At 45.7% G+C, this 27815-nt stretch overlaps 1 protein-coding gene across 5 annotated transcripts in view; it reads left to right on the top strand.

Annotated features, from left to right (window-relative positions):
• Positions 1 to 27815, top strand: part of ANK1 (ankyrin 1) — a 189724-nt gene that overhangs the window by 108771 nt on the left and 53138 nt on the right. For all 5 annotated transcript variants that reach the window (XM_039853545.1, XM_039853547.1, XM_039853546.1 and 2 more), the window contains exons 3-16: positions 9362 to 9460; positions 13628 to 13726; positions 14493 to 14591; positions 15509 to 15694; positions 16791 to 16889; positions 17376 to 17474; positions 17766 to 17864; positions 21444 to 21641; positions 23100 to 23198; positions 23655 to 23753; positions 24283 to 24381; positions 25450 to 25647; positions 26247 to 26345; positions 26794 to 26892. In XM_039853545.1, the coding sequence (XP_039709479.1) occupies positions 9362 to 9460; positions 13628 to 13726; positions 14493 to 14591; positions 15509 to 15694; positions 16791 to 16889; positions 17376 to 17474; positions 17766 to 17864; positions 21444 to 21641; positions 23100 to 23198; positions 23655 to 23753; positions 24283 to 24381; positions 25450 to 25647; positions 26247 to 26345; positions 26794 to 26892 (1671 nt within the window). The remainder of the gene's footprint in view (positions 1 to 9361; positions 9461 to 13627; positions 13727 to 14492; positions 14592 to 15508; positions 15695 to 16790; positions 16890 to 17375; positions 17475 to 17765; positions 17865 to 21443; positions 21642 to 23099; positions 23199 to 23654; positions 23754 to 24282; positions 24382 to 25449; positions 25648 to 26246; positions 26346 to 26793; positions 26893 to 27815) is intronic.

Genomic DNA, 27815 nt, shown 5'->3' with positions numbered 1-27815 from the left:
CGATACTGGTTTCATTACCCCTTCCTTCTTGGTGAAGGAAGGGTCAACTGACAGATTCAGTTACATAAAGTCCATTTGTAGCAACAATGGGAACCTAAGGACTAGGAAAAAAGGTGAACAGCATCCTCAAAAATGATCTGGAACATATTGCAAGAAAAAATGCATCCTCCAAACTCTACTTTATGGTTTGATTACTGTGAATTAACAATACAGAGAGCAGAAACTTAAAAAGTGGATAGCTCTGTGTGTGTGTCAGGTTGCATGAATGTATATTCACAATTCCACAAAACTCTTATGGAACATATACTATGTGGCAAGCCCCATGCTAGGACCTAGGATATGATGGTGAGGAAAACATAGGACCTCAAAAAGGCCTATCTTTTGAGAGACACAAACATAAGAGCAAATAAATGCAATTCCACTTATTAAGGGGCCTTGCTAGAGATTTCATTGAGTACCATGGGAACATGGTTGAGAGAGCAATCCACTTTTGGGGGGCTGGAAATGGCATATGATGTGTTGCAGAGTGACAGAGAAAGTCACAGAGAAAAATGACCTTTGATCTGGGCCTTGAAGGAAGATTTGCCTGTCTGGTTATTCCTATTCTTTCTGATTGGGATAGACCATGCATGTAAAATTGCCAGAGATTATTTACACTTGATTGTGAATTCTTTGATGTAAACTTTTGGGGTCGTTTTTGACAACTGTGCCCCTGATTTTAATTGTCTTGTGATTTCTAATTTAACAACGAAATTAATACATGGTAGTTGTTTAAAAATTCACACTGTACAGAAATATAAAAAGTCTTTTGTAAGTATTCTTTAGTACCCCAAATCTCTGTGAAAAGTTTGGTGTGAATCTTATACCTTTTTCTATGTATCTCTACGTGCATATCTTGTTTTCTGAGAGCTGTTACATTGTTTTATTCTGGAAAAATGGAATTAAGGGGAAGCCAGGAGATAGAGCAGTCCTAACATTCTGAAGACACGTAGATTGAAGCCAAGTGACTCGTCAGGAGGATGGTTTAGAGGCCTCAAGTTCTTATCTACTATTCTTTGCTCTAAACCCACTGCCCTGTTTCTGAAGATCTAGCTCTTTTTATCTTTTTAAAGGAATGCCAAGATCTCGGACATAGAAACTCTTTCTAGTCCATAGGAGATATTCTTAGCTGCTGAGCTGAATTTCAAAGTCCTATTCTCTCATTAACTTGAGCTCACACTTCCTCCTCCAGTCTCCCAAAGGGCCTTCAACCCCTGCAGCTGATTTGCTCTGAGCCACGCGACTTCGCAGAGCTTGGAGGCTGTGCAGGTTTTTTTTTCTAAGAGTAGAGAAAAGGTGATCCAGGGTTGATTCATCCCCTCATAGAGCTCTGAAATAGTTGTGGGTTTCTTTCTTTCTTTTTAAAAAGATAATGAAGAGGATTAGAGTATTTTTCCTCCTCATGAATACCTAGTAAACTATGACTCTTAAGAACTACCTGGGTAGGAGAACTAGATTTAGATTGCAGTAAAACAAAGGAGGGAAAGTGCTTAGAGCCAGTCATGTTCTTTTCCACCTGCGCCCCCTCCTTCTTTTTGAGCTTGCCCTTTCCTCCATTTCTGCTCTAATTCTTCTTTCCCCATCTCTGGATAAGAGATAGGTTGGCAAAGGAGGTAAGATGTGATTCTCTACCAAGTTATGACAGTTGTTTCAGTTCTGTCTAACTTCTAATCCATTAGATTCTGGGATTGTATATTTTTAGCAGACCCATCCCACCAAGCAGTCTCTGGGGAGCCATGTGATATCTGGCTCAGAATGATGCTGCAGGTAGGATGGCCCTGCAGAACCCCATACCTGCTCTCCGTAAGAAGCTTCCCCATCTGCTTGTTCCTGCACGGAGCTATGGGCAGCCCTCTTGTCATTTAGTGGCACTCCAGGGTTTTCATCCTGAAGTAATCTCTGAACTCTGGTAAAGCTTGCACCGCTCCTATTTAGAAGTAGGAGGGATGTGTGTGTTCAGCTCCTCACACTGGCTCTGGGTCCTGAGACAAGCAGGAACCCTAATGGGTCACCCATCCTCTGCCACCAGAGCCAGAGCCCACAGTTACCCACAGCAGCTTCTTCTGCCACCAGTCTTTCCTACCTCTAACTTTCTTTTTAAAAAAATTTAAATATTTTTGAACCTATAAAAAACGTTGCAAGTACAGAGTTCACACATCTCCTTCACCCAGATTCTCTATTGCCATTTTACTGTATTTGCTCGCTCTGTCTGTCTATCTATCTATCTATCTATCTATCTATCTATCTATCTATAATATACACTATATATGACATAATTCTCCATCACCCCTAAACATTCCAGTGTGCACCACTGAAAAATAAGGACACTTTCCCACATAACCACCCTACAAGCTTCCCAATAAGGAAATTAATATCGATGCAACACAGCCATCCACAGATCCCATTAACATTCTGCCAAATGTTCCAACAATGAGAAATTGTTCTCCCCTTCTCTCCTTTCTTCCCTTCCTTCCTGCCCAACCCCTATTTATCTCTATCTCTACCTCTCTGTCCCTGTCTCTGTCTCTGTCTCTGTCTCTCTCCATCTCCATCATCTATCTATTTCTCTCTGTTCCAGGAGTGTATTCTGAACTCACTTTGTATTTAGTTGTCATGTCTCATTAGTCTCTTTCAATATAAAACCCTTTCTCAGTCTTTGCCTGTCTCTCATGTTTTCGACAGTCTTCCATTCTATAATTTGAATCTCAACTCTGTCTGTTGATGTTTTCTTATGACCAGACTAAGGCAGTGCATTCTTGGCATGAATACCACAGAAACCATGCTCCCTTTCCACATCTGGCAACGTTAATATTGATCACCTGGTGAAGTTGGTGTCTGCCAGGTTTTTCTACTATAAAATCATCAAATTTTCCCTTTGTAGTTGATCAGTATTTTGTCACGGTGCGGGGCATATTCTAATGTAATGCCAATGCCCCGTTCCTCCTCACACTTCCAGCCACTAGCCTTGGCATACATTGATGACTTCCGTCTGTATCAGCTACTACTATGAGGTTCCAAAGAGTGATTCTCCATCTCCATAATTTCTTCTACATTTATTAGCTGGCATGCTACCAAAGGAAAAGCTTTTCCTCCTCCCTCATTGATTTATTTTTTCATTATTTATTTATGTCTGCACAGACTCATGAGTTTCTACTTTATTTGATGGGTAGGAATTTCATATTCTCATGACTTACTTTGATGTTCAAATCTATATCGGGCTGATAGGAACCCTTTCTTTGTTCTTTGACATGTCCTCATCATTCTTTGAGCATTTCCTTACTTTCTGGCACAGGTTGTCTGAGTGTCATTTTGTACTTTTCCTGCCCCAGCCCTGGATCAGCCATTTTTCAAAGGTTCCTTTTAGTGGAGGATGGTATTTAGACACCAAAATCTGGTCACTTGATGTATCCATTGCTACTAGTTGCTGTGTGCACTTGTGTGTGTTTGTACACACATCTATAACTATTTCTACATCTATCTATGTATATATATATTACAAATCCATGAGAGCATGCCAGTACTTCTAATTCTAGTCCAACACCTTAGAGATCTTTCTAGCCTTTCCTTTTCCCAGATTTGTAAATCCCTTCAAACAGAGAGAAACTTGACTTCCACTGATTCTTGTCATCTTCAACATATTTATTTATTTGCTTGATGCGACCACCTCCCAACCATGCCAGAGTAGCTCCTCCTCTTTTTCAGACGCCAGACGTGCTTCTGACAATGCCTCTGCGGGGCACCCCGTCTGGTTCACTGCCCCGCTTCCTCAGATGCTGACCTCTCTGAGCTGACTGGGGAGGGAAGGGAAAAGGAAGAGAAGGGGAGATGGAAAAACGTGTATTCACTTTCAATTTCATTTCTGTTTTGGCTAAAAATTTAATCCAGGAAATTTGAGGAAGGAAATTATTATATTGTTCTAGCAAAGTTTTTGCTAGCCGCTTAATTCATTTCCTCAGTCAACCCACAGTGGTGGTCATTCCCTCTTTTCTTTCCTGTCATCTCTTGTTTGTTCATCATCTCTGCTTTCTTTGGTTTCCACGGTCTTTGCCTTCTTTCCTTCCTGTACTGTTTCTCTCTCGCCCATCAGTTTCAGGTTTGAAGTAGGAATGGCAATCATTTCAATCCTTTTTTTTTTCTCTCTCTCTATAAGCTCTGTTTAATTTTGTTTGCTACTCTGTTTCAAGGCTGTAGACCTGCAAATATGTAATGTAAGTGATCTTACTCCACACATAAGGACCAATAATAGAGTAAACCTAGAGGTCACAAACACACAAGCTGGTTGCTACTTGGAGAATTAAATTTCCGCAATGTAGAGTATAATACTTTTCTTCTCTGGACAGATATAACAAACTAATAGACGAATATAACAGACTAATCTGGGATGAATAGAAAAATGGGATAATAAATATAAAAACCTAGGTATGTGACCTTCTGCATATATATCCTTGTCCTTTTAATGGGCAAGATCTTCTGACTGGTTTTTTCCTGAGTCTGTGGATAAGGTGGAATGTTGAATGAGTGCAAAGTTACCTAGAAGTCTCTCTCCTTCACCTCTCTTTCTGTTGACTCTGGGGTCTTAAGACTTCTTGGCATTCTCTGCCACTACCCTTGGCTTATTCCTTCCAGAACTCCAGTCCTTTTCCTCCCCATCGAAATTTCCCCTGCCAGTGTTCCATTGCCTCTGAACCTGGCTAGATGGCAGCCAACTAATGAGATAAGCTGAACCAATAACATGGTAGTAGGTGTTTATGAATGAAAAGATCATATTTCCTAGATACTACATTAGGAAGTTAGCTTAAGTCTTCTGGAAATGCACCGCTTAGCTCAAAGAAAGCGGGTAGAGAACCAAAATAAAGAGTTTCAGGGATGTGGGTAGAGGGCCTAGAGTTCCTCAGAACACAGCTTGAGTCTGCCAGCTCCATGGAGGAAGGGGCCAGCCATGTTTGTGGGCAAAAAATATGGCTGTGAGAAAAGGAATGAAAGAGTTGTGTGTCTGCCCAGTAATGTAAGCATCGGCTTTTGAAATGTTCTTACAATTTTTAAAGAGACACAGGATCTCGGGACACCCTGGCCTTTCTATTGAAATCATCCTCTGCTCTGGACAACATAAGAGTTAAATTTCCTATGGCATGTCTACTGTATTTGTACATTTAGAAATCAATTAGTGTAATTGGGGCAATCAGAGATGCTAAACAGAGGAATAATTTACTGAGAACAAATGTCTGGAATTGTGTATTTTGCCAATGGAATTTCTCACAGTTGGTACAAGAAAATACTCCAATTAAATCGTTCGGGCTGAATATAACTTCTTTCCTTCTTAAAAATGTTAAAAGAAACACAGCCTGGCTGAGATCTCTTCCCCCTCCCATCAGACAGATTGCTTCTCAGAAGAATCCTCTAAATTGACATTTTACCTGAAAAAGAGCAAAGGCAGATGAAAAATTTAAGTGCGTGTGCTTGGCATGAATATTTTTGCCCCCAAAAAGAGCCTTAAAAGGTTGTCTGCTCTGTTAGGATGGAGTGGAACGAGGTCATATGGGGCCAGGTGGCCTTAGAGGCTCAGTATAAGGAATATGTGAAACGTAAAAGGCTTCAAAGAATATCGCTCCCACCTTAACAATGAGAAAAGGCTGGGTAGTCTAAAGAATTGCAATTTTTTCTGAACCCATTGGAGGGCTGAGGTAGCAAGTCAACCAAGTTAACTGAATTCCAAAGAGAGACGAGCCCCTCCAAAGAGAGGGCCACTATTTCAGCTTTGGCAGGTTACAGGAGAAAGGGGTAGAGGCATACAAGCCAAAATATTAATGAATTCTTAGAGGCCAATGTGGGCCAGTGTGTCTGGAATAGGCTTTTCTCCACAGGCCTCCACCAGGTGCTTATGAAAAATAGTGGGATAAGTCAGGAGACCAGAGAGAGGCTCCCTCAGTGGCACAGGAGTACAAGAGGTGTTTGGTGGCTGTGGAGGCAGGAGTGAGGGGAGGAACTTTGACTGCTTTGTCTGCTTCCCCACGTGAAGCAAAAACAAACCCTCAGATCACAGGCAAAAATTCATTCTCCATGGGGAGGAATAGAAACAACTGCCTTTGCTTCTAGGGAAGCGTAGGAAACAGTCCTGTCCTAGGACACAGGCTGAGATCCAGGGCGGCTGCAGGAAAGATCGAGACAAAACCCTCTACTCCTGCGCAAGGGCAGGAGACAGTCTCGGACCAGGATCCTACACCAATAAGGAGCTGCGGTCTGCTACTGCTGGAGGAGGAGCAAGAAAACTCCCATCCAAGGCAGAATACAGAGACGAGGCAGTTTTTGCCGCCACAGAGAAGACGGGAAGGAATGCTAAAATGAACAAACAAAACAAAAACAAAAACCCTACCTTTGAGGCCCAGGCACACAGCCTGCTTAAGATTGAAGCTGGACCAGGACAAAATGGAACTTCTGTGCTCTTACTGCTCAGCCTCTTGTAACAAGGAAGGGTATACTACTGCTGGGAGAAGGGTGAGAGCACGGAGAAAGACCCCGTTTGAGGCACAGGCATGCAGGGATGGCTGAAAGCCGAGGGGAGATTGAGAACACAGGAAACCCCTCTGCCACCTCGCTCCTATTCTAAGCTTAAGGTAACAGCAGTCTACTCTAGAGGAATTTGAAGGCTGTGGTGCACTGAAGGTAACAACAAAACTCAGACCTAGATCAACTCCTGACTCGATTGACTCAGCTCCCCGCCCCCCACCCCAGCCCCATGGTAATGACTTCAGAGGAGAAGATGCAAAAACAAACCCTGGGAAACTCAGGTTGATTCTTTACGTGGCTGTGCCCTAGAAAGGCTGTGTGACCTTAGCTAATCATTTGACTACTCTGGCGCCTGATTCCCTCAGCATTCAGGGTGTCTAATTTCCCTTTCCACTCCAGCATTCTCTGAGCAGACAGCGTGTCTAGAAGTTCTCTGAATTGAGATCCCGACCCTGGCTCCAAAGAGCAGGGACAGTCACCCGGAGCGGCAGTCACGGTAAACAGTAGGTGTTTTCCTTCTAGACTTGCCAGTTTCCCAGCTTTGAGGCATTCAGGACCAGCGAATGCTCATGGAAAGTGACTGTGCTGTGCAAGTAAGCACGAAAAGCCAGCAGTCAGCACTGCCACACTTGCTGCTGCCACAGCTGAGTCCCCTGAGATAAGCTGACTGCAGCAGCTGCTGAGGCTCCCGCAGCCGCAAACACCACCCCGATTCCCAAGTAATCACAGGGTGCCTGCTAGAACCTTCCAGACAAGGCCGTGTTGCAGATAGCAGTGCTCTGGAGGGAGAGAGACTACTGGGCAGACCCGCCCTAGGGTAGACTTAAAGATGCAAAGCTGGAGGGAATGGCTCCAGGCTCCCAGAACAGTGTCACTTGACAAATTGCTTTTCCGTGAATTTGTGGTTTGCAGAGTGATTTGAAGGGAACTGATTTCCTTCAGTGGGGTACTTTCCTCCTTTTCCCAGATTCCTTTTCTATCAAGACTGCAGCTTACCTTCAATCACTTTCTCCCTTTCTGTTATCAAACCTGGCTCTGACTTAGACTTTATCTGATAAACTCATTCACACTGGGTATGTGAATAAGTCATCTTAAATCACACCTCTTTAGACCCTACATTTGATGGCAGCTCAAAATCTGCAAGAGGAAGAAATCCAATGGAGATTTTCAGACATTTGCATGGGGGAATATTGGGTGAAGGGGCCTTCCCATTCTACCCCTCCCCGCCCGCCCCCCCCACACTTCACCCACACAAACCCTGGTGAGGCTGGCTGTGCTGACGTACAAAGATTTGGCCAACTGCACTCTGCCTGTTTGGGGTGCAGGGCAGGCCCGATCTAAATAGGAAGTAGGTGAAGTTCCCTTCGGAGCTCATTCTTTTCTCTGACACCCAAGGCACCTGTTATATTTCCCCTAAGTTCTATACACCTTCCATTTTCCCATCACAAGGGTACCTGTCTTGTGTTGCTTCAGTAATTACTCATTGCTTTCCTCTGCTGGTTTTAGCACTACCACTCCCAGGCAAAATATTTGGTTTTAACAAGAATCTGCTGAAAATGATGCTGTGACACAAAAGGGAGAGTGGGAACTTCAGGAACCCATGGTGGGGCTGTGGAGATATTTGAGGATAGGTGCGTCAGGGACCCCCCCAAATCCTACCATCAGGACCCAAGCCCCTCCATCTTGATGGCAAGTGTCTTTCTTATCAGCCAGGGCTGGTGGTGGCTCTGGGGCATTCCCCGGAAAGGAACATGCTAGAACATAGCAGACTGAAACAAGAAACAGGAAAGACGAGTGGGCGAAGAGGGGAGATCTGCTGATGGGGAAGGAGGAGGGGAGGAGCCGGACGTAAGCATCGGGGATAGAGATCACTTACTGACTAAAATCATTTTCTGCACAGAACCAAGGTCTGCTCATCCTTTGGAACTGAAATTTAGTTCATTGAAATTAGTTCCGTCATGTTGTCAGACTTATTTGTGGCTCTAAGTAGCACTATTTGAAGTCAGCTTTTGCAGGAAAGTTTGAAGGCATCCGAGTGCAAGGATCAGAAGACCAGGAGGTAGGAGAGTGAGAAGTGAAACCTGAGCCGGGCTGCTTTCTCCAGGGCAAAGTAGTAGTTTGGCCAGATACAGTTGATACCTCAGTCAGTCGGGTAGTGAGCATCCTGCTTTTGTGGACTGATGATTGGGCGTGGAAAATGTTCATTCGATTCCCCCTCCCTGCTAAAATTTAACTGTCAGACAAACTTTGGTCACATTTCAAATGACAAGGTGGCAAAAAGGCTGTTTTAATACTGATTCTTCTGCTGAGGAAATCTTATGGCTGGGTGGTTGATGGTATTTAGTTTTCATATTACTTTATCTCAAAAGTTATTATTTTATTAAATATACATCTATTTCTACAAATGTTTGGGATGCACCGGTATCGCCTCTTTGCTTTTTCTGGTTGTTGCTATGAAAATTAACCAGGGAGTTGAAGCTATACCCTTTCGATTAAGTGAATACCTGAAGCCTGGCTAACATCTGAATTGTGAGGTCACCCTTGCGGCTTTGTGAGCGCTTCCCCACACTCAATTCATATCCAGGAGGTGGTGGTCTTGTTATCACCACCTCTTTCTTTCCCTGCTCTTCCGCTCCTACAGAACTGCTGCTAGGAGAGGCTGGGCTGGCTCTGCTCTGTGCCTGTGCTGAGACCGCTCGGGTCCCCTCCAGTCCCTCTCTTCCAGCCCTTTGTAGGGAAGGAGTGTCATTCCAGCCCCTCGGAACAGCAGGCCGCACAGTCTCACCGACCACTCTTCCTGCCTCTCCGTTCTTTACAGAATGGGCTGAACGGCTTGCACCTGGCCTCTAAAGAAGGCCATGTGAAGATGGTGGTTGAACTTCTGCACAAAGAAATCATTCTAGAAACAACAACCAAGGTACGTCTCTTAGGGAGTTGGGGGGGCTTTACACTGAAAATTCTAGTGTGTGGGTCCCTTGTGTGTGTCCCAGATCCCGGCATAAAACCCAAACTTGCTTCTGAATTTCTCTTGCCTTTCTAATCATTTCCTAGTTCTGTGAGTCCCTGAAATCACTTGAAAACACAGGACATTATTTCCACAAAGTTTCAGTAGGCCTTTATTTTATCCTCGTCCCTAGACTATAAGCCTAAAAATAAAACCCTTTTTCTGGTGGACCATTTTCAGGCTTCTTAACTCAAATACAGGGACTAAGAGCATTGTGAACCCCACAGTCAGGTGCCTGTGGTCCAAATCCTGAAGAGTTCACACTCCATGACCTAAAGCAAGATGCTCAGCCAGTGAGAAGCCTCTACTTCATTATCTATAAAATGAGGATTATACTACTTAGTTGTAGGATTGGCATGAAAATGAAATAAAATAGTGTATATAAAATACCTAGGAAGGAATCTAAAAATACTGATGACTGTGTTGTTACTGAGGACTGTAGAAGAATCAGATCCTTCATTTATCCTCTGCACCAAGAGTCTTCCTTGGTCAGCCCCAGACCTGTCTCCTCTCTTGACTGATTACCTTGAACAGCCTTTTCTTTCACTAGGAGGCATTCGGCAGAGGCTGCGTCACACCTCTCACGGTGGTCTATATCTCCCCATAGCAATAGATTATAAACACCAGCGGCTTAAGTCCAGAAACCACAGTCATGAAATATGCAGCTACGAGTTGCGAAATCAGTTTTATATCTTACATACATGCATCTCGTTTGTTCATTAGGCAAGATGCAGCCAGCATTGAAACACAAAACTAAACAAAAAGTCTCCTCTGTTTACCGATTTGAGCCCTGTTTCCTCTTCTCTTCCTTCCTTTGTTACCTCCCACAGTTTTCCTCTTGGGCTTGTTCCTCAAGCCTCTAATTTTCCATTTGTTATTTATTAAACATGGTCTCACATCAGCCTCAATTTCGGTTCCACACAGCAAACATTTTGCTGCCTCTCAAGCAGAGAACCAGAAGAACACTATGTAGAGAACAGATATAATTTATAGTTATGAAGTGAACTACCAAAATATTATGAAAGTAGAATCATCTCTTGAGGTAAAATTCTGTAATTTTCATGTCATTTCCTGAAGGTGAAAAGATCTCTCAGGTAAAATAGACGGAGTTGCTCTTTCTGAATGTGTATGGGGCATTTTGCTCCCACCCCCTGAAGAATACCAATTGTTTGCACGCTGCTCCTCTGTGGGTGAAGGGATGAAATTAGTTTTTCTCTGATGCTTTCACATACCTGGCTGCAAGCAGTGTGCCATCTGACGGGCCCTGTGTGGGCCACAGCCGCCTTTCTTCCTCTGGCATTCCCCCAAGAGCTGCAAAAACATTATGCCTCAGCATTTTTACTCTCCGAATTTCCCCCTTTGATTGTTATTTTGCAAGTGAACACTTGGAGTGCCTGTGTTATTTATAGAAATTTTATAAGTCAGCGTGGTTTCTGAATGCCAAACAGAGAGAGAGAGAGAAAAAAAAAGGTGAAACTGAAACCGTGGGCTAAGAAAGACTCATAACAGATTGAGGAATTGTAATGGGTCTCGCAAGCCTGAGGAAGATTAAAAACAGAAAAGAATAAAAAGCCAAAACCAATATAGTTTCCTAAACTGTGCTTAGAAATTTTAAAAGCAGAAAACAAATGCATTCTCTCCCCATCCTGCTACCCCCACAGCTTGGAGGCCAGAGCTTAGCATCCACGATGGTGAGAGAGCTCCGATCCCCCGTCACATTCACTCAGCTCCTACTGCAACCACCCTCCCTTCCCTGAGCTCTAGGACTCCCTGGAAATGGAAATTGGGTCTTTGTGGATCAAATATAGCTAAGAAATTTTTCCTGCTTCTTCAAGGGCATGTTTTTTCACGCTGTGGGAGGGCCCATGACCCCCCTCTCCCTGTGACTACTGACCCAGGGACAGGGGACCTTCTTTGAGGCTGACAATGTGTGCATGTGTGTATAGATGGAGAGGGGCGCTGTTCCCCAGGGTCTTCCCTTTGCTCTGACTCCTCATCAGTGCTCCCCTCAGTCCGGATCCAGAAGACAGCTACGATCTACAGCCAGAATCCCACATCCGAGCAGCTTCCCTTCACAGGGTTTATACGGGGAGAGCTCTGATGTAGTGTGATTTCAGGCAGGAAGATGCAGGTGGAAGAAACATTCAACATAGCTTCTGGAAGGCAGGGAGTCTGAATCTCAATCATATTTGGATCTCCATGCCTGATGCAGAGCCTGACATACACATGCGCTCACCGAGTGATGAATGAATGAATGGACACAGCGTACCTCCTTCTTCTAGATGAAGAGACTTGGAGTTCTGAGTCCTGATTTCTAGAGAAGGGCCTTGTTCCACCTTGTACAGAGCGTGAGTCGGACCCAAGTGCCAAGGCTTCTAAATGTAGGCTCTTTAGACTTCTATGAAAAATGATTAATTAGCATCTATACATTCATTTCTGGCACTTATTCTCTGACAGATATTTGAAGAAGAGCCCTTTTGTTTATCAAATGGGACTTAAGAAAAAATCAAAAAGATAAGTTCAGGTCAGGAAGCAAAAAGCAGGAACCTCCTGCCTGATATAGGCCGCACTTTAGAGGCAAAGACCTGAGCCCCTACTGGCCCCCCAGAGCGCATTCGGTGGGGATGACTCCCCCATCTGCGGGTGCTTGGGGCAGCAGTGACTGGGTGGCCACAGAGCTTGGACCCTGTGCTACTCAGTTCCACCGGGGTGGGGACCTTTTACTCCCAGGTAACAAAGGGCCAATGTACATGGAGTGGGTTTGAAGGTACTGCTTGTCAGGACTTGAGTTTCCTGAGACTGATTAGTAAGTATTTATGTGGTTTAGTTAAAAACTATATACTGTCTGAACTAGAAAAAATGAGGTCGTTTGAGATCTCTGCTCCTTAATAGCAGAGGGACAGATGGGTCCAGCTGTGGTCCCATTTTCTCCCTCCTGCCCTATTTGATAGAAGTTGTTGGGCGGGGCCTGCGCTGCCCGCGTCTCACTGAGCACGGGAGCCAGTGGGATCATGGGGGAGAGTCACCCTTGGAGAACATGCTGACATTCCAGCCCTGGACATCCAGGAGACAGGAACGAGCTGGGCAGGGAGACCAGTGTCCTGGAGGAGAAGCCTGCTAAACCCAGACCCTGTCTAGGAATTGTTAAATACCCAGGATGAATCCATATGCAAAAACCTGAAAGTTCCACTCACCTTCCCAGAACCTGCCTGGTTTTTTAGTCTCTGTTATCAATTCTTCGCTTTTAAAAAATTTACTTTAAAATAATTTTGTATTTCATTTGGTTGTAGTATCTATTCTTTCTGGCTTTTCTCTCTTCTGTTATTTGATGAACCCTGGCTCATTATATTTTACTAATTAATATTTCAAATATTCTTTCTTTGTATTTTCCTTTGCCAGATTTTATCCTATTTATTCTATTTACTTTGCCCATTTATTTTCATATTTTTCTTATCTTCCCTGCATACATTATATAGTTTATTTTATTACCCTCTCCCAACTCCTTTACATATTTCTACCCTTTTTTTTTCCTGTTTGATATTTTACTTGATTTCTTCCCCTCTCATTCCCTCTGTCCACTTTGGTCCAGCTTTTGCTCAGTGGTCGTTACTGTAATAGCATCAAGTATGCTGAGCCCACAGGATCTGCTGGCCTTTTCTGCAGAGTTCCAGCCCTCACAGGGGCATTGCATTGTCCTGCAGAATTAGAAGTTGGGAGGATCTGGAAGTCCAAAGAAGGTTACTTGCCTGGAAAACGTCCAATATGGGTCCTGAGCAATGCCGGCTGTCTGTCAGCTGGTGACAGGATGCTGCGGCTACATGCAGTTGATTAGTGTTGAGGTGTTGGCTTTCTTCTTCTTTGGCATTATTTCATTATGGAGAACAGGAGTAATTTCCTTCCTTGCGCTTTCAGGACTATTTCAAGATGTGTGGTGGGTCAGGCACGTACATGTCTACCCCTTTTGGCCGTAAAGAAAACCACTGCCCGCTCTCAACCAGCACCCCTGTTTCTGTCCCTTTGACAGTCACTTACACAGGCCCCGAGGGAAACCTCCTCTTCTTCCTCCCCCCTGTGTTTCAGAAAGGGAACACAGCTCTGCACATCGCCGCCCTTGCTGGTCAGGATGAGGTGGTCCGGGAGCTGGTCAACTATGGCGCCAACGTCAATGCGCAGTCACAGGTGATGGCTCTCTGCAGTCCCGCGCTAGAGAGCGCTGCCTTCCTTCTTCACCCGTGCGTCCGTTACCCCGTGGGCGTATTGGCTATTGAGGTAGTCTACACACTGTGTATCTGAGTCTAGATTTATTCGTGATGTGTCTCCAAGCAATGAAGAAGGCATCCTTTATTTTTTTCACGCTTCTGCTACATATGCTAAGCATAATGTGGTTGGTTATTGTGGACCCCCTTCCTTGTTCAGGTAACCAGCCAAATAGTATATTTAGTTATGACTCATTTGGGGAGAAATATATGGGGACATTGATGAAGAAGGGAGTGAAAATAGAGGGGAGGTGTGTGCGAGAGGCCGAGCGATGGTGGCGTCGGGCAAAAACAGACTTCCCTGGACTGTGGCCCCCACCTCGTGGCCTTTTATGATAATCCCACTGAGCCGTTTATTTTTTTAAATTTATTTTTAAATTTTATTTTAAATTTTAAAAAGTTAGACGTTTATACAATCCATAAAATGATCCCCCGATGACTCTAGCACTCATCTGGCACTTCACACAACCATTACACTAATATCGACTATCTACTCTATGCTTGCTCTAAGCCATTTCAGAGTGGCAGTGAGTTTTTAGAACTGGAGAAACGGGCGGGGATATTGCCTTGTGAGGTAGGTGAAAATAAGATAATGAGGGAGCTGTCCTCATGTTTAGAGGATTTTGCATGGTTTTAGCATCTCTCACTATGGTGGGTGAATTGTAATGACTTTATCTCTTGGTTTACAGAAAGGCTTTACGCCCCTGTACATGGCAGCACAAGAGAATCACTTGGAAGTGGTTAAGTTCTTACTGGAGAATGGAGCTAATCAGAATGTAGCCACAGAAGTAAGTACCTTGGGAAATGGCCTCACTGCTGGAGGTCTCTGGGGGTAGGACATGGTTGTATGTTCCTGGGATGTGGCTTGAGGTGCATCCTCTGTCATGATAAGTGTAAAGTGTCATTGAGTGCTCTTGACCTTCAGATCACTGCACTAATCCTGGCTGCTATCAGGCTCTGCAAGGGAGTAAGAGACAGACACATAGCAGAGAAATGACATCAGTCTAACATGTCAGTCCCACTATAACCAACAGTGAAAGCTGGACAGGAGTGGGGGTGGTGTGGGTGTGTCGGGCTGACAAGTCTGCCTTGGACCTTAATGAGATAGGTTCTTGCCATGAGTCCACTGTACGCTCTTGGACAAATCACTTCAGCTTGATCCTGAGTTTTGTCATTGGCGAAATGATGAAACTGGACTTAAAGCTAAGAGTTCTCTTGACCCTTAATATGGTAAGACTCAACAATTACATGACTTTGTTATCATTCTGCTTTGCCAGTTCATGGGGTCCTGTGGCCCTCAATATACAACTGAGTGAATTAATAGAAGTAGCTCACAATTGCATCCTCAGTAGGAGTTCAATAATATTTGTGAAATGAATAAATGAATGATTGTCTGCCACGTTTAAGGTGCTGCCTGGTCCCAGTAGATGAGTGAGAAGGAGGGCAGGCAACGAAACAAAGGCTTCTCAAGAAAAACTACTGTAGTCTCTGTGAGGTTGAAGAGAAAGAAAGTGGGGCCAAGAATGGCTTGGCATTTAAGAGGCGCTTGAAGGATGAGGAGGGCTTTGAAGAGCAGAGAATTGGAGGCTGAGGGCCTGTCACAAGCAAAAGCCCTGAGATGTGAAAGCATGTGTCCTGCCTTGGGGACAGCCAGCGGTCAGACGCAGTCAGAGCAAATCCATCTTTCTTCCTCCTCTCTGGCCAGGACGGCTTCACGCCTCTAGCTGTGGCTCTGCAGCAGGGCCATGAGAACGTGGTGGCACACCTCATCAACTACGGGACGAAAGGGAAGGTGCGCCTCCCTGCCCTGCACATTGCGGCCCGCAACGACGACACCCGGACAGCTGCGGTGCTTCTGCAGAATGACCCCAACCCGGATGTGCTTTCCAAGGTGAGGACAGCCAGATGGAGGACCAGGAGACTTCTAGGGCCTGGATAGTGGAGACATATAGGTTACAAAGGCACCATCAATTCCCAACAATTTCCCCAAGCACTCACCCAGACCAGAGATGGTGCTAGCTGTGCACATGGACCACCAGCCCCACCGTGACTTCAGATCCCCACCAGGACATATAAGAGCCACAGAGGACAGCTCCGCTTTAAATCCCTGGTGAATGCCAAGAAAACTCTGCTTGGCGTGGAGCAGGGAAGGTTCTTATTGCTCCAGGCCTTCCAGAAAAGTGTCTAGGTGGGCAGGAAGGGTCTTTGGCCGGAGTGAAACTTTGGAATCCCAGCAGGTGGTCTTCTAGAAGTTGATCTCACACTCTTTCCCTGGCTGCCCCCTGGTGGAAGGAAGGAGGTGACCCCACATGTGGCGATAAGAACAAGGAGGGTTCATCCCAGGGGGCCCGGATGGCTAGCAGTGTGAACACTCTGTCTGGTGTTTTGGGTCACTGCTGATACACTTTATTAATTTAGTCTGTTCATTTCTTTCTTATAGTGGGAATGGATTTGCACTGAGTTATTCTCAGTCTACACCATGGCCGCTGGGTTTAGTCTGAAAAACTGCTGACTGGGTTAGGCATGGTCTGAAGTTATGCAAAAAAAAGATGACCCACTAAGAGGGTCGAAGGTCTGGCTTTGACCAACCAGTTGAGTCATCATACCCTTCTAGGGGGCTGAAACAATCCCTAGAATTAAGATTATGGATACCATTCTACTTTTCATTCATTAATTCAGATCTCTTCATAAGTAAGCATTCAGATGAACGGCCCTACAGAGAGGGAGGTAATCCTAGTCCATGGTTTGTCCATGTGAACCACAAAACAAAGAATGTTGGACACTCAGAGGCAGAGCCTAGCTTTCGAATGTAACTTGCCACAGAGTATCTCTTGACCCCTTCAGCAAACGTTCTCATCAGTCTAAATCTGCTTTATGTATAAGGTCCTCTGGCCCTGCCCACATTTTCAGAATCCCTGGGCTGATTCTGAGATAGAAATGACAGTACATGGCATGTGACAAGTTGTTCCCCCTCTGTTTTGCTCCAGACGGGATTTACCCCCCTCCACATCGCAGCTCACTATGAGAACCTCAACGTGGCCCAATTACTCCTCAACAGGGGAGCCAGTGTCAACTTTACGCCACAGGTAAGGCTCTCCGGCTGTCCCTGCACATTAGCCAGGGGCTCCAGGGTGTCTAGAATCCAGGTGCTCCTGCCACCCCTGTGGTACCATGATTTCCCCTGTACTACAGAAGTCTGTGGGCGAGGCAGCCCTGGTGTCTGTTAAGGCTCCTATTGGTGGGTTTCTAATCATATGCCCCTCAGTTTCCATTTGCCCCTTCTAAAGGGAGGAAACCTGGAGGGCCTGGGATTGGCTTTCTTCCAGCCCGTTCAGTTGACTCTGGGAGGCCTGGGCTTGGATGGTTACTGTGATTAACCACAATGCTGTCATATCCTTATAGGTTTTGAAATCTATCTTAGGTGAGAAATATCCTAGTGGTAGGCTTAACATGGCTGCTGGTACTACTGCCGCTGCCAGGCTGGGGCCATGGGGCATAGGGGAGTAGGGTACAGAGGGCTGCTTTCCAGAGAAAGATGCCGCCTCCTGACTGGGCTTGTTCCTCCCCTCCAGAATGGCATCACGCCACTGCACATCGCCTCCCGCAGGGGGAACGTGATTATGGTGCGGCTCTTGCTGGACCGTGGGGCCCAGATAGAAACAAGGACCAAGGTGAGTGCCAGCAAGCTCTACAGCAAGACCTGGGGAGGGAGTTCTGCCTTCCAGAGCCTCATCAGAGTGGTGGGCTCTCCGTGACCAGCTACCGATGGGCCTCTCCTGGAACAGTCCATATCGGGAGCCAGGGTACAGCAGGAGACAATAATAAGACTGTGCTGGAGTCGAGCTGGTCCTTAAGGAAGCATCGTGCTTCTGCAGCAGGAATGATGCTGCGGGCTGCCTTCTCTCCAGCGGCCTCTGATAGGTGCCTTTGGGGCTTTCTCTTTGTGACTCTGTCTTTTAAAGGATGAATTGACACCTCTCCACTGTGCAGCTCGGAATGGGCATGTGAGAATCTCAGAGATCCTGCTGGACCACGGGGCACCCATCCAAGCCAAAACCAAGGTATGTGCTTCTTTTCCATAAAGAGCATCTTTTAGGCAGGGCTCCAGGTCAGGCCAGCCTAGAAGCAGATCCCATTTTTGAGAAACATAAATCCTAATACTACTAAACAAGCCAGTGTGTATGATATTTACCCCAATGCCTGTCACACAGGAGACACTCGTATAGCCCTAATTTGCTGATTCCTGTTCAAGGTCAGCAAAATTTTCTCTAAAGGGGTAAATGTTTTTAGGCTTTGCAGGCCATGGTCTCTTGTCATGACTCATCTCTGCCACTGTAGCAGGAAAGCAGCCATGGCTAATATGCAAATTAGTGGCTATGTTCCAATAAAACTTTATTTATAAACACAGGCAGCAGTTCAGATTTGACCTGTGGGCTGTCATTGTCTACTGTAGCTCTAGGTCAACCCTTGTCTATTTTACCCTGGCTCCAGAAAAGACAGGAGCCAAGCACTCGGAAAAGTCTTCAGAGCCTCAGCCAGACTGAGGTTAAAAAGAAAACAAAACAGTTCTTCTTATGGTCCATTAGGGGCAAGAGCCAAGGCCCATCCTTCAGTTCTAATATGAAATCTTGAGTCTTCCTGGAGCTGATGCTGTCAGACCACTGGGTGTTACCTATACCTCATCCAGGTCCTCTGCTCCATTCTTTTTTTTTTTTTTTTTTAAGTTTTTTTTTCTTTTTTACGGTGATATTTCTTAACAAAATCTGGTATGTTTCAGCTATACATTTTAACAGCAAGGCATATATATATTTACAATGTGTGTTCACCTCCCGTAGTTAGATTTCTTTCTCTGTCACCACATATTTGACCCCTTTTACCTCATCTACCTCCTCTGTCCCCCCTCCCCTCTACCCTCTGGTAACCACTAGTCTATAGTCCATGTCCATGAGTCTCTGTTTGTCCTGTTCATTTGTTGCTTTTAGGTTTATATCCCACATATAAGTGATATCATGTGATTTTCAACTTTTTCTGTCTGGCTTATTTTGCTTAGTTTGCTCCATTCTTTGGGGTGAATTTAGAGGGTGTGAATTTAGAAGAGCAAGGCAGAAACCAGGCCCATTCATGGCCATGCTGGAGGTTTTCTGTGAGAAGTTCTCTGTCATAAAATTTTGGCACAGGACATAACCATGGAAGCCAATTTATTCCCTGACACATTATCATGTGAGTGTTCTACAGAGCTATCTGTAATTTGGGTCACGATTCACAGCACCAAGCTGGTGTGTGTGTGTGTGTGTGTGTGTGTGTGTGTGTGGGTGGGTGTGTGTGCGCACGTGCGCGTGCATGTGTGCGTGTGTGTTGGGTGAGGATATCCTCTACTAAAACAGTTTATTTCTTATTTAATCCTCCACTGACGGCTGATTCGCTGTGTGACTTTGAGCATGTCTCTTATTCTCCCTGTGCCTCCATTTCTTCATTTGGAGAGCTCTACACCTCTCTCCTAGAGTTGTTGGGATTATTACATGAGATAATATCTTCGAAAGTACATATAAAAGTCAAAATCCTCTGATAAGGGAAAGTTGAATTGCTACGAACCAATTATATTATTAAGTCAGGAAATTCTCAACATTTTCCCACAGAGGTCCTGTATTTAAATTTACAAGTGTTCTTAAATTAGTAATGATTTTATATTATCCGGATTACTAGCATGGAACTAACAAGGATGGTTATGAAAAGTTTTTACTGAGAATTTCCTTGTTTTCAGTTGGGAAATATGGTATGACCTTTTTAAAATGCAGTGAGTATAAAAACTGTGTTGGTTTCCTAGGACGGCTGTAGCAAAGTACCACGCACTGGGTTGTCTTCAACAACAGAAGGTTAGGTCCCTCTCATTGCCTTCCTCTCGGTACTCTTTACTTTGTCTCTCTCACTGTCTTTGTCTCTCTTAGGCCCTCTCACTTTCTGCCTCTGAGAGGAGGCTATGCTCTGTCTGTGGAGTGTTACCTCTTTCCTAATAAACTTCCTTTGACTCTAAAAAAACCCCTAAAAACCAAAAACAAACAAAAAAACCAGAAGGTTATTGTTTCACAGTTCTGGAGGCTGGAAATCTGTGATCAGTGTTAGCAGCGTTGGTTCCTTAAGGGCTGTGAGGGAGAATCTGTTCCAGGCCTCTCCCCTGGCTTCTGGTGCTTTGCTGGCAATCTCTGGCTTTCTCTGGCTTGTAGATGCATCACTCCAATCTCTGCCTCATCTCACATGACATTTCGCTCTTTGTGTGTGTGTCCAGATTTTCCCTTTTTATTCATATTGGAATAGAGCCCACAGTAATGACTTCATCTTAACTAACTACATCTGTAATGACCCTATTTCTGAATAAGGTCACATTCCGAGGTCCTGGAGGTTAAGACTTTAACATATGCATTTTGAGGGATCACAATTCAAACCATACCACTAATATCAGCTGTCATGCAGCCTGATTGTGTTTCTCCCTTGCTGAAAATCCTCTTTCGATTATTGCTTTGTAAAAGCCAACGCCAGTTCCTTAACTTGTAAACTTTCACGCTGTAGCTCCCGCCTGCCACTCCAGCCCAGCTCTATGCCCCCATTGCACCTGGCTCTCCTGCATGTTTAACTGCATACAAGTCCCTGACTTCCCCTAGGATGGTCGCCTTTGGTGCTGCACACGCTATTCCCTCTGATGGGAGATTCTTCCCCTTTTGTCTTCCTGGTGAAGTCCTGGCTTCAGGGGTGACCTCCTCCTGGAAGCCTTCTCTCCCTGTGTCCCTTCCCTCACCATGACTCCACACTCCTGTGTACCTCTGTACTTTGATCGTGCTTTCCCTGATGTCTCCACACTGAATAGCAATCATGTACCTGTTTGCACTTATTTTACCTATTAGTCTACCAGCTTCGTTAGGCCAGGAATTATGTCTGCTCTGTTCTTTTTCCCCAGAGCTTAACACATACCTGGTACACATTAATAAGTTAATAAATATGTGTTGAATTAATGTCTGAATGAATGAATGAAAGAATGAATGAGTATCCTCTGTTGTTAATGTTTTTTAAAAATAAATTGCTATCTTAGAAACAGTGAGAATACTTAACACATTTTTAAATTGATGTGCATTTGTTAGAGGCAAAGAACAGAGGGATCAAAATTCCATTTTATCATCACTCATTCATTCAAAACCATATTAATTAAGGAACACTATGTGTGTTACATGCACGTACAGGGCACTGTGGGCATATGAGAGATGTTAGGCATGGTCACTGATCTTAAATTAAGAAGCTTATAAGTAAGGAGAGAAGATGCACACACTAGAAAAATGAATTATAAATACAGGCCAGCAAATATATATGAATAAGGTCTGAGCGAGTGGTACAGATAAGAAAAGCCCACAGTAAAGCTTCATGGAAAAGGCGGGCCTGGCTGGAGTTGGCTTGGAGGATTTGGCTAGGTGGAAAGGAAGAGTTTAGTCAGAGACCAGCGTGAGCATGAAGCCAGAATGAACCAACCGCCTCAGGAGCCACATGAAGCATAGTGTAGGGAAGAAGCAGGAAGTGAGGTTGAAATCATTGCCCTAGATTGTCGTGTCCTGTCCCCAGAAGCCTTTGTGATTACTTGTTTTTCCTTCTTCATCCAGAACGGCTTGTCCCCAATTCACATGGCGGCTCAGGGAGACCACCTTGACTGTGTCCGACTTCTATTGCAATACAATGCAGAGATAGATGACATCACCCTGGATCACCTGACCCCACTCCACGTGGCAGCCCACTGTGGCCATCACAGAGTGGCCAAGGTCCTTTTGGATAAAGGGGCCAAACCAAACTCCAGAGCCCTGGTGAGTGGGAGGCTATTGAAGAAGGTGAGAGGGGCAAGGGCCAAGTGAGACAGGATCAGAGCTGCACGGCTAAGCCTCTTGGGAGGGACACCAGCTGGCACCTGGAACTACTCCTGAGACTCAGGGCCTGGAAAGTATCAGTCATGTCAGTACACAGACAGGGTGGTAACCTTCACAGTCCCTGCCACACAATGTCACCTCTTATACCTACTGACTGTGATCACTGGTAACAGGCTGAGGTCAGGGGAGGGCTTCGGCCCAAGAGGCCTGACTGAAGAAACAGTGTTCATGGTATGTGTGTAGGTTGGGGGTGCCATTACATCTGAGCCAGGCCTGGGGCTGAGGGTGATTTCTTAGAGACTGCCCGGCTTTTTAAATCTGCTTTGGGGGCAAGTGAAATGGCCTGAGCTAAGCATTCTTCCTCTGCAAAGGGGCTTACAGTTTTCATGGTGCTCATGTAGATGTGAGTTTAGGCCTAAAGCTAATGCCCTCCTGGGGGATGGTTCCTTCCCCTCCCTCCTTGGCCAGGGGCTCCCAGATCAGTTCAGGGATCTGGTGGGGCCAGAACTCTGCACAGAGCCTGCCCATGACCACCCTTTCCCCTCTGCTCATTCCCAGGGTAGGAGAATTTAGAAAGTAGGATAGCCTCTAGGGACTACAAGGATTGCTCATTCATTCATCCAGAAAGCTCTCATCAAGCTTTACCACATGCCAAGCACTGTTCCAGGGTAGTTGAAGTCACTCAATCTCAGCACTATGGACATTTGGGGCCTGATATTTTTTTGTTGCAGGGGGGCGGCCTGTGCACTGTAGGTCATTTAGCAGCATCCCTGGCCTCTACCTGCTAGATGCTAATAGCACTCTTCTAGTTGTGACGATCAAAAATGTCTCCAGACATTGCCAAATGTCCCAAAGGTGGGATGGGGTGGCAAAAATCCCCTCCCCCCCACACACACTTTGAGAACCACTACCTTAGTGGGATAAAACACTGAAAAAAAAGAAACAAAAAAAATAACAAGCAAACAGACAAAACCAAGCAAACAAATATCTCTGCCTTTATGGAGTTTACATTTCAATATATCACTTTAGAGCAGAGGTGATGTACAGAAATCCATTTTACTAAAAATGATCGTCAGTTTCGGGAAGAAGGAACATGATTTACTTCACAAAAGTACTCTTTATTAAAAATTTCTCCTTAAGGAAACTTTAAACAGTAGACTCTTTTAGTGCATCCAAAAATAGTATTAAAAATTTTAGAAAGGTTTATAGACAACATGCTCAGGAATGTGCCTGGTGTATAAGGTGAATGGCACCTACTGCTCAGGTGATTTGTAGTAATTGACAGTCTGGTCTGTGGGCATCCCTGAGGCTGCCTTTTAATCAGCAAGGTGGTCGGGGTGCTCCTTGGGCTAGTATGTAAGCTCCTGCTTGTCTCTCTCCCTTTGTGTGGGGCTGCAGAATGGTTTCACCCCCTTACACATCGCCTGCAAGAAGAACCATATTCGTGTCATGGAGCTGCTGCTGAAGACAGGAGCCTCCATCGACGCTGTCACCGAGGTAAGAGAAACTCTGCAGACGAGTGGATGGTTCCTTCCCCGCCATGGTCTTCCTCCAGTAGCCTTCTTGAGAGTTGTTCTTTGTAGCTACATGTGGCTGCAGGTATTTGTGTGTGTGCGTGCGTGCGTGCGCACGCACGTGCGTGAGCATGTCTAGATTGCTCGGAGAAATAACTCAGGGGTAACTAAAACGAGAAAAGATAGGTCAAGTCTCAGGGAGCTTTTCAAGATCAGATGTAATTTTTTAAGTTGTAAAATGGGCCGAATCACCCCACAGTGATTTTTTTTTCCCTCCAGCCATTTTCCTGAAAATGAACCCATCTCATTTACTCCCTTTTTTTTGGAAAACCAGTGTAGAGCAGCTACAGGCAAGAAAGCTTTAGCAATATCTAGCTGTCTCTTCTTTGGAAGAGCAGGGAAGTCTCCTCTCTCCTCATTCCTGTCTTGTCTGTTTCAGTCTGGCCTGACACCTCTCCACGTGGCCTCCTTCATGGGGCACCTGCCCATCGTGAAGAACCTCCTGCAGCGGCGGGCATCACCCAATGTCTCCAGTGTGGTAAGCCCATGGGGAGAGCAAGGGCTCTTCTCTCAGCACCGAGAGCTCAGAGGGATGCGTTAGCCAGTGATCCTTAGATCTCCTCTCTGGGAATAGAGGTAGAATTCTCAGAATAGCAGAGGCTTCAGACTAAGGGAGAACAGCCCTACATACTGAAGCTTTCCGAATTAAACTTCTCACACATCTGTAAGTCTCAGGGATTTTATTTTGGACAATAATTTGGAAACTTCTGTAAGTGTTATCTTGAAATACATTTGCATTTTTTGTTAGCTCTGGGGTTTACTCGTGAGTATACTTAGAACACACACACACACACACACACACACACACACACACACACACACACACACACCCACACCCACACCCAGATATCAGCAGGCTAAAGGCTGAAGGAGCTGTTTGCTGGGGCAACTCCACCTCTTGGACGAAAACCTGTCAAGCATTTCTCGGCTCACACTTTGGAGCTCTGCGTGTGTGTTTTTGGAAACCCAGCATGTATTAACACTTCTATAATTTTGTTATTTTACAGAAAGTGGAGACCCCGCTGCACATGGCTGCCAGAGCAGGGCACACGGAAGTGGCCAAATATTTGCTCCAGAACAAAGCCAAAGTCAATGCCAAAGCTAAGGTGCATTCTGGAGGCGGGAGGACCCTGGGATGTAAACGATTCAAGTGCAGTGAGGAGAAATCCACCCTAATTAGAAGCCTGGCTGCAGTGCTGTTGGCACAGAGATTCCTGGTCATTCTGTGTCCGTTACACTAAACGCTCAGATTCTGCTTTCCAGGGTTCCGATAAGGCTAGAGACATTTTTGCATCCAAACTATGTTCTTTAGGATGATGAAAGTCCATCATCTGGTCTGCAGTATTTATTGAGCTGAAAGGGTTTCATGGTGGTTACAGTCACGGTATAAGAGGAGAAGCAACTTTTTGAAGAAAGCATTGCCAGTGAAAATAAGTCAGGAATAACTTGATCTAAAAATAGATGGTTCCCCCTTGTTGTAAAAGGCATTTTGGAGGGATTGAGTGAGTGAAGAATAAGAATACCTGCTGAGTTAGCAAGTTGACTGGCTTTGGCCATGATCAGGCTTTCCTAGCCCACAGGTGACAGAGGCTCTGTTTAGAGTTAGGACTCTGGTTTGTGTTTGGGCCACATGAGGGAGGCCCCCAGCTGGGCCCAATAACACGAAGACTTCACCCACGGAACTCTTTCTGCATAAACAGAAAGGGGCAGGGTAGGATTAAAAAGTCATCTTTCTTCTTTGGCAGGTTAGACTCTCTCTCATGACCCCTGGCATGCAGAAAACCAAAGTAGTGTCAAACAGAAAGACAAGTGTCCACTTAGATGTGGCTTGGGAGACAGTAGTCACCACAATTTATCGAGTGCCTGTCACATACCAAACACCATGTGCAACGTCTTATATACCCTGTTTGGTCCTAACTATAGTCCCAGGAGCTCGACATTGTTATTCCCATTTCACAGATGGTAAGAATGGGTCTTTGGGCAGCTAAGTAGAAATAACAATAACAAGGGTTATTGTAAGGATTAAATAACAGACAGCATATTGGTTTCTGTAACTCATCTCTTGTGTGACTTTGAGAAAGTCACTTAACCTCTGTTTTCTTTCTTTGTAAAATGAAGCTTTGGATTAGGTAAATTTAGTGTTCCCTGTTCTTCATTTTCACTTCCGGTTCCAGGATGACCAGACCCCACTTCACTGTGCAGCCCGCGTTGGCCACACGAACATGGTGAAGCTCCTGCTAGAAAATAACGCCAACCCCAACCTGGCCACCACTGCCGGGCACACCCCGCTGCACATTGCGGCCCGAGAGGGTCATGTGGAAACGGCCCTGGCCCTTTTGGAAAAGGAAGCCTCTCAGGCATGCATGACCAAGGTACAGACTTCCTCCTCCTGTTCTCTAGCGGTGACTAGGGCAGGCTAATCACTGCTGGGCCTGAGTTGTGGCAGGGTCGTTCCTCTGTGCTGCCTCATTTGTGCTGTAAGCAGCTAGGGGTGGCGGTGGCGGGGGAGGGCGGGCAGCCCGCACGCACAGGACCGGCCACCAACTGTGAGCCTGAGGTGTCATTGTCCTGCCCCAGAAAAGTGGTGAACTGTAGTTTCTCATTCACCCACCCAGCCTTCATCCATTTATTACAGAAGAGCTACTTGCTCAGCACCTGCTCTAGACAAATCAGACAGGTTCTGGAATACAGAAAAGATTAAGACTCAACCCTGCCCTCAACTAGCTGGCGGCCGAATCACAACACGAGGTGGTTTTTATGCTCCTCGCGAGAGGTGTGGGTGGCAGGTGATAGAGGAAGCCTGCCGATTCCTGAGGCCTTGGCCTCTCAGAGGGATCAGAAATTCTGTGTCCTTTATTTGATAGGCGTCTCCATGTCCGTTAAGATGAGACACCTCCTTTGCCGTGGGCCCTTTCTCCATGGAGGGTAGTCATGGCTCCACATGGTTCTGACAGCCTGTGTTTCTCCTCAGAAAGGATTTACCCCTCTCCATGTGGCGGCCAAGTATGGGAAGGTTAGGGTGGCAGAGCTGCTGCTGGAACGGGACGCACATCCAAATGCTGCCGGAAAAGTGAGCTTGAACTTCTCTACCTTTCTTAAATTAGAAGCTAGAACAAAAGATAAACTTTACGTGTTGAGAATGATATCTCTTGTTTGAGCCTATTTTGTCAATTTTTTGGATGGGCAGCCATCTAGAGAGAGTGGCCTTTGGGAAAACTCGTTTTTCTGACAATGGCCCTGACTTTCTAGAAAATTCTGGTGGCCTGTTCTGAGTGAATGTGCTGATCATGCTCTCATCGGGCCTCTCAGAAATTAGGAGGTGGCTCTGGGTCCGGCTGGTTATACTCCTTAGCGACTTTGATCAAGATTGGTTTTGGAATGAATTTCAATCAGGTTTTATCTATATAAAAGAGATGACGCACATCTCAGAATGGTGCTGCCCACAGCTACAGGGATCTCACTAACAGAAAATCAACTGAGTGAAGGCTGTTCTCTTTGTCGTTCTCACCCTCCTGCAGAATGGCTTTACTCCCCTGTACGTGGCCGTTCATCACAACCACCTGGACATCGTCAAGCTGCTGCTTCCCCGGGGTGGCTCCCCACACAGCCCTGACTGGGTAAGCCTGCCCTGGCCCACACACCGGGAGCATCAGACAGAGAGTCTCACAGCTCCTGGAGAGCAAGGTTGCCCGCCATGCCTTCAGGGCGGGCTCTTGCAGTAGCAGCCGAAGGGCTTCTGTGTTTTATTTTTATTTTTACCTCAGAAATCTCACCTCACTTTCACAGATGTTACCTGTGGTATAATTGGGGGACCAGGAGTGGGCAGGAAGTGGGTAACACTTCTTAGCAATAGGTTATCTCACAGAGGCGGATTCTTTTTACACAAATGTGTTCCCCAAACCACTGCATGCCAGCTGAGTTTTGTCCACTGGCTGTCCAAGGTCAGCATGAGCAGGAGTCTCCACGAGTGGTCAGTCTCGTCCTCGGATTCAGCACAATGACCACACATTGAGAAATATTCAGGGCCGGGAGTGAACTTGTCAGAACCTTGAAGGAAAGAACCTATTTGGAATGTGACTAGTCACCCCCAAATCTATTTTTCTGATGAGTTCAGACTTTTGGATCGTGGTGTTTTTTAGCAAGGCATACCCATGTACATTACACTGCAGACAAATGTCCAGCGTACTGGCCTTACACAGTCTCTGAAATGTACTGCTCAGAGCAGCAGGTGCATTGCATCTTAAGGGAACTAGAGGAAAAGGAGCTGACGAGGCTTGCTTATGTAAGGCCACACTGGGGAGCGGGGAGGTGATATAAGGTGTAGGGATAAAGCGGATAGAAGGTCATTTTGGAGGATAGGCTGCCCCCTGTGGGAGGGGAAGGGCACCGTGGGGCTGGTGACCACCTGCAGAGGGGAGGGGTCTGGAGGGGGAGCAGGGCTTGGATACGAGGACACAGGCAGTCACTGCCCTCGGGAGCTCACTATCTGACAGGGCAGCCAAGATTCAGAAGAAACAGGATAATTTCTGGGAGAGCCAAC

This window comes from Pteropus medius, unplaced genomic scaffold, assembly GCF_902729225.1.
Source record: "Pteropus medius unplaced genomic scaffold, Ma_sr-lr_union100, whole genome shotgun sequence".
NCBI classification, from domain to species: Eukaryota; Metazoa; Chordata; class Mammalia; order Chiroptera; family Pteropodidae; genus Pteropus; species Pteropus medius.
This window is presented reverse-complemented; position numbering and strand designations above follow the sequence as displayed.